Source organism: Lytechinus pictus, chromosome 15 (assembly GCF_037042905.1).
Source record: "Lytechinus pictus isolate F3 Inbred chromosome 15, Lp3.0, whole genome shotgun sequence".
Lineage (NCBI taxonomy): Eukaryota > Metazoa > Echinodermata > Echinoidea > Temnopleuroida > Toxopneustidae > Lytechinus > Lytechinus pictus.
In genome coordinates, this window is record NC_087259.1 from 17,430,711 (window position 1) to 17,437,806 (window position 7,096).

At 35.7% G+C, this 7,096-nt stretch overlaps 1 protein-coding gene across 1 annotated transcript; it reads right to left on the reverse strand.

The window, feature by feature from the left end:
* Positions 1-1,450: 1,450 nt before the first annotated feature.
* Positions 1,451-4,792, reverse strand: LOC135156910 (hepatocyte nuclear factor 4-alpha-like). Its single transcript, XM_064110774.1, has 2 exons — positions 4,541-4,792; positions 1,451-3,991 (listed from the first exon to the last, which is right to left on the reverse strand). The coding sequence occupies exons 1-2, from the start codon at positions 4,671-4,673 to the stop codon at positions 3,741-3,743; spliced, it is 384 nt and encodes a 127-aa protein (XP_063966844.1). The 5' UTR covers positions 4,674-4,792; the 3' UTR covers positions 1,451-3,740.
* Between the last annotated feature and the right edge of the window lie 2,304 nt (positions 4,793-7,096).

Consider the following 7,096-nt stretch of genomic DNA (forward strand, 5'->3'; position numbering starts at 1 on the left):
TTGGAAATCAAATACTAGTACATGTATTACAAACCTCTCCAAAAGCAACAAGTGCACATACTAGTCACACACTGATCTTATTTTCGATTGAGCAAATCAATAAATTTATGATCATTAGTTTGAAAATAAGACATCTTTAAGTGTGGATCCAGGATACGACACTACATGTACATGTATGTTCTCTGTCTTGTGCACTAAAAACATGCTACTAATATTTTGACTATCACTCTGAGTCTATATACAAGTACAAAATCAATTAGTTTTCCTAACGACTAAACTTGATTATAACGACTACAACACTTGATTATGAAAGAACGATTAATTCTTATTTCACTTTATACCTAATGACATGTCTTGACAGATCTGTCTTATAAAATTGTATAATTCAAAGCTATCATCTCCAAAATCTTTCACTACTGTGTTCTTTCTGTTATTATAGCATTAAAATTGTATGAAAATATATGTATTTGTCTACCTGTTCTGTATAATCATTGCACACACACCATATATAGTATATTTGTAGAATTTCAGGTTTAACAATTGAATATAGTGTTATGTGCTACATTAACTACAACATATTAAAAATATATATATTTTTTCCTTTGAAGCCATGTAGAGGTGTCACAGAAAGAGATTATAACTGATTGCACCTATTTATATATGGTTTTACAATTAATTGTACGATTGATCTGATGATGTAATAGAATTTACAACTTCACTCAACCGAGACAATAATTCAATACCTATATTCAATTAATAATATACAACATACTCTCAACATTATCAATTTCCAGGGGGGGGGGCTGGGGTTAAACAAAGCGAGTATTTTTGTATGTGCCAGTGTTGTGGGTCTCGAGGCTGCAAAATCGTCCTGGGCCTCATCCTCGAGGACGGGAGGTTAATCCTCGCCCTCAGACGCAATCCTCGGGTCAAGGCCGGTCGAGGCCAGGATAATTTTAGGGTGTGCAAATGCCGAATGTTGTCAGTTGCTCTAAAATATCATTGAAACTTATAGAGAGACTGGTGAGAGAGTTGACTGTCGAGTACGCCAATCCACCTGTATGAGTATGCCCTTCTATCTTACTTTCTTTTGTCTTTCTATTTTGTTCTTGATGTTAAAGCCAATTCATGCAGCGCATCTGCACTGCATGCTGCACTGACAATGACGTGACAGAGACTCGACTTTGCCATGCACGTGCTAGTACTGTAAAAACATGTTTGGCCTTGGTCTGGCCTCGACCCTTCCGGCCTTGGCCTCGGGTGGGTCGGCCTTGACCTTGTCCTTGGCTCGGTCAATCCGGCCTCGGACACAACACTGGTATGTGCCATGGTACTTTTTTCAAACTTAAACAAGGTGACCTTTTTCTAAAACATCATGAATTCATTAATTTATTTCAGTTATCTAGTTTAAAAGATATATTTGTAAAAGCTTAATTACTTTCAAGGTATTCATCATATTTACTATTATTTTTATCATTATTAAATTATTATCATTATTATCATTAGTAGTAGAAGTGGCAGTATCATTACTATAATTCCTATTATTATTATTATACCATGTACATGTATCTACAGAAACAGGAAATACTACTATCAGATCCATACATAATACAGTGGTGTACTCTCATGTTCATACTAGATGGTCTCTTGACTTAAATAAAACATCCATCAGTGTCATAATTTTTTCTAAAGAAAATTTGCAAAATGTCCTTTGTAAACAAAGAAGAACACACAAAATTGTCAAGAAATCAATGAATTTATGGATATATATTTATATCTAGAATTTTTTTTAACAAACATGCATTTCATATGTTGACTTTGGTGGCTTTCCATAGTTGCGATTGATCAGATCAATCGCAACTCTTTGTAAGACGGGCCCCAGAAGGGTAAGATGAAAACATGTCACTGTGACCTTGATCTTTGACCTTTTGACCTAAAAATAGAAAGGCTTCATGGGATCCATGCTAGTATCATACAAACCAAATTATACGAGCCTAGGTTATGTTAAACGGAAGTTATCGTGTTTACAAGGAATAGTTAACGGACAGACAGACAGATGGGCACCAAGCGTGATACCATTATACATGTACGTCTCGTCTAGGACGAGCGTATAAAAAGGTGTTGAAATCATCTACAATGAACCTTTTCCTACATAAAAAGGGTGTTTCTATGGCCAATAACATGTTGAGAAAGTCTGAATTCAGACTACACTGAAAGGAAGCAGCATCCCTGATAGAGCTACCTGTATGTATGCACATATGTTACATGTACAACCATATTGACAAAAACACAACAACATAAACCAAAAACATGCATTGTTCAAAGTGTAAGCAGGTGTCCATCTAAAGTGAATACCGTATTGATTCAGGGAAACGTGACAGACCATTTGTGGAATTTCAAACCATATCCATATCATTTCTAATGCAGGAATATCGGCAATTTCACAGAACAGTTCGGCTTTTAATATTGATTGCATATCAAAGTCCCGAGCCAATAATTCAGGCACTTTGTGTGGAAACAAGAATACTGTTCCAACAATAAAGACCCAAACGAAAATGTACTCTCCCAGAAAGATGAAGTCAATCAATGATATATTTTTTAATAGTAAAACATATTCATGTATGTCTATGCATGTGTACAATTTACTATGAAACAAAGCTCACACTGACAAATTGTACCCCGTTATCAAAGATCTCAGTGTCTATTTTAAAGGGTCTGTCACATTGTTCCGTGCAAGTCTTGCGTGCGACTTGGCAGTTGAGGGTGACTAATTCTGCTACCCACAGCTCGCTTGCAGAGTACACTTACATGGTTTTCGTCACAATCTAAATGAAATTATTTGAAATACAGTTATATTTGCTGGAATGGCAGGTAAAGTTTTAGGTGTACATGTTGGTACATTCCTAAAGTCAAGTCATTCGTACAAGTACATTTGCAAGCAGCATTATGCAAATCCCTTGGTGTCGGAGATTGATGAAAAGAAACTGCACACATATCCTATGGTAAATAATATTCTCTTGATATCTTTATGCATACAATGCAAATACTTGGGTTTAATACAGTAGTTCAAAGCAGCATTATGCAAATCCCTTGGTGTCAGAGATTGATGAAAAGAAACTGCACACATATCCTATGGTAAATAATATTCTCTTGATATCTTTATGCATACAATGCAAATACTTGGGTTTAATACAGTAGTTCAAAGCAGCATTATGCAAATCCCTTGGTGTCAGAGATTGATGAAAAGAAACTGCACACATATCCTATGGTAAATAATATTCTCTTGATATCTTCATGCATACAATGCAAATACTTGGGTTTAATACAGTAGTTCAAAGCAGCATTATGCAAATCCCTTGGTGTCAGAGATTGATGAAAAGAATCTGCACACATATCCTATGGTAAATAATATTCTCTTGATATCTTCATGCATACAATGCAAATACTTGGGTTTAATACAGTAGTTCAAAGTATCTACATACATGTACGTACGTACCACATTAAATCAAAACACTGGTCTTTGAAGACATTTACAAGCATACCGGTATTCTCCATTACGCTTTTAGGTTGGAGTACCTACTGAAAACTGATTGGAAAAGTCATAAGAGAGGTCTGCAAAGGATCCTCTAGTCATCTTCCAGCATGTTCTCTAGGATCAAGTAATTCCTGAGACCAAGCTGACCAGCAACCTGAGTAAATACCAAATGGTCCTTGATGAGATTCAATAGATGTCAATTTCTCTAGTCATCTTCCAGCATATTCGCAAGGTTTGAGTAGTTCCTAGGACCAAGCTGTCCCGCAACCTGTGTAAAGACTAAGTGCTCCTTGATGAGATGGGAGAGACGTTCAAGCTCTGAGAGCTTGAGGAGGAGCTCTCCTATCTTCATGCTTGCAGAGATGCCTTCCCTTGCCATGCCAAGGTCAAAGAGATTCTCCTGGACTCTTTCCTGGTAACTGCGTACCCTTGATGGCTGGGAGAGGTTTTTCGCATCTGATAATTGCAATGAAACAAAGTGATGGCAGAGTAAATATCATCATCATCATCAACATTATCATCAATATCAACATCATGACCATCCTCCTCCTCTCAATTTTCACATTGTTACATTACTTGTATCTGGGAGACAAACATTTATAGAACCTTGGATCTCTGAATAATTAGATGTCTAGTCAAATTATTACCTGGCAAGACGTTCAATTGTAAAATTTATCAAAAATACACAGATTTTCAAAGAAACTTTTTAATAATATGTTCTTTCCATTTCCATGATAATAATGACATGTTGCAAAATAAAGAAATATCGAGAATAGCCACAGCTGACTTCAGTTTACACTAGAACTGCTTTTCAGTGGAACCTGCAAAACATTTATCTTTTTCTAATCTAAATGCTGAACACCCAGTTTATACGTAAAATAGAAGTTCCAAGTTTTTAACGTGTTTGGTGTGACTTAGCCGAGGATGGAACCCATGACATTCCATTTAAGAGTTGGGCACTCTACCACTGAGCCCCCTTGACAAGTTTAGTATCCAAACACTGACCTGGGTTTAGAAGTATAAGAAGTTTGAGGTAGAAGTATTCATCTTGCGTTGTCTTCAGAGCTTGGAACTTCTGGGCCAGCTGCTTCATCCTCCGCACAATGTCCAGGATTGCTACCGAATTGACCATCGACATCAAATCACATCTTGACCTGTCCGGCAGTATGAGATGACCTTCATTGTCATGGCAACGGAAACATATCGTTAAGATAAGTACCTGTATCCAGTTTGCTTTTAGAAGTACAGAGCGGTCACCCACCTGGAATTTTAAAAAAAATAGCAGAACGAACCACATGAGCTTTCAAACCGGCATCATATAGTGTACATGTACATATACATGTAGGCCTACATGTTCATCCACAAGAATGCTGATCTGACAACATTAAAGGTCAAGTCAACCCCAGAAAAATGTTGACTTGAATCAATACAGAAAAATCAAACAAGCATAACACTGAAAATTACATCAAATGCTTTTTTTTCACAAAACAGTTCTATACATAATTCAGTGACAAACAGATGAGAAAGCTGATGATGTCCCTCACTCACTATTTCTTTTATATTTTTATTGTTTGAATCATACATTTCCTTTTATACAGATTTGACAATAATGGCCAACTTGACTGAACTAAATAAATTGGCCTCTTAGCATTCATTAGCATGAGGAAAAAAAATCAATTAATGAAAAATAATTGAATCATTGAAATGTCACACAGTAAAAGCAGTTTATACATGACCTGTATATTACAAAACATATAACGCCAACACTTTAACTGTGTAGCTTTGTATTAAAGGTAAAGCTTTTCCATTTCATTTTGGTATTTCATATTTTCAATGAATATCTGGTCACACAATAATGACCCTTTTGTTCACACTATTTCATCGGAACAACACTCTTTTAGAAACCTTAACCTTTGGAATATATGTACAGCCTACAGGTAGGGGAGACCGGGGTTAGTTGGAACGCGGGGTAAGTTGAAACATTGTAATTTTCTTTAACGTCTTTAAATAAATTTCTGCAATACTGCCCTCAATTTATTGTCATTATCAACAGCCATCCACCATATTACATACAACACATGTGCAAAAAGCCTGGTGAAGTTAGAAAGGAATTTTTGTTTTTTGACCTTCTGAGTAATTTTTTTCCCTTTTAGAAATGTTTTATTATCTCAGAGAAGTTTATAGATCAAGTTGGCCAGTTTGGGTGTATAATAGACACTTGTACCAAGCTACAAAATGAGGTTATTAATATGCCATGGTGAAGTCCCTTTTTTGTGCTGTAAGCTTATAAATGTCAAATGGGCCTCCGGGGTTAGTTGGAACAAAATTGAAGGGGCTAGTTGGAACATGTTCCAACTTACCCCAAACATAATTATGAATAAAAACATTGGATATGAGAAAAAAATATATAAAGTATTTCACACTCTTCTGCTTGTTTTGTTTATCAGTTAGGTCTGAGTGTGCATTTAAGGCCTATTGTAGGCCCCTAATGCAATATTAACCCTTATCAAACTGGGGGGGGGGGGGGCAATTTGAGCCCCCCCCCCTTCTAGAAATTTCGTCACTACGCCGCCGCGCGAATTTTTTTTTAATACACTGCTCGCTGACTTTTTACTTTCAAGTCTTGCGCATCATTTGAGACCAAATTTGCGATGCCTGTGTGCGCGGTTTCGAAATTACGCAACATTTTGTACGTGCATGTCGGACCCAAAATTGCTCAGAAACGTGATTCCATGTACAAGGTCAATGCAAATTGTGTTTTTCAACCAAAAGTCATAAATTGTAAATGTATGATTATTTTTTACTTTTGTTGGTTCAAATAGATTTATTTTATATGCTTTTTATGATCGCAAAAGAGTCCCGACAAAGTTCAGCGGAAAAAACAAAGGTTCGAAAAAACAAAGAAATGCCCCAAAAAATAAAAATTACATAAGAAATTATATTTTTTGGCAATTTTTGGTGGATATTTGTTATAAATGTGAAAATTTATACTCTCACCAAAAATTAGCATTCTACTAGCTTTAATAAATAGAGTTAAAGGCAAAAACATACAATAAAAACAAATTTAGGGCAAATTTCATATGCTTATTTGCCTTATTTGCATAAGTAATTAATGAAAAAAGTATAAACAATTAATTTTTGTCTTGTAAATTTGATGCAGAAGTACATGAAATTGCTGATAGTACACTTAATTGCATGTAAAATCAAACGCACCCAAATATGCGGAATTCTACTACACAGTCTGCTTGCTAGAGTGGCTGTATAATAGAAAACATAAAGTTCAACAAATCCACACTTGAAACATTTTGACCTTGAAAAAAATAAAGCAAATAGGCTAAAACCATGTAATATTACAGTTTTAAGTAGTTTTAGTATAATTCTTAATTGACCATGCAGTGTTCCAACTTACCTAATACCATGTTCCAACTTACCCCGTATTGGGGTAAGTTGGAACGTTTGCGATGGTCTTGTTCAAGGTGGATTTTTTTTTCAGGCATTTTTGTCAAAAATGTTCCAACTAACCCTGATCTCCCCTACACATTTTATATGTGTTGTTGAGCA

What these genes read in the sequence shown, in the direction of transcription:
- LOC135156910 (XM_064110774.1), bottom strand. Translation starts at nt 4,673, where the DNA reads ATGTCGATGGTCAATTCGGTAGCAATCCTGGACATTGTGCGGAGGATG. An exon ending in TCTTATACTTCTAAACCCAG is followed by an intron (nt 3,992 to 4,540) that starts GTCAGTGTTTGG and finishes TGCAATTATCAG; the next exon opens with ATGCGAAAAACCTCTCCCAG.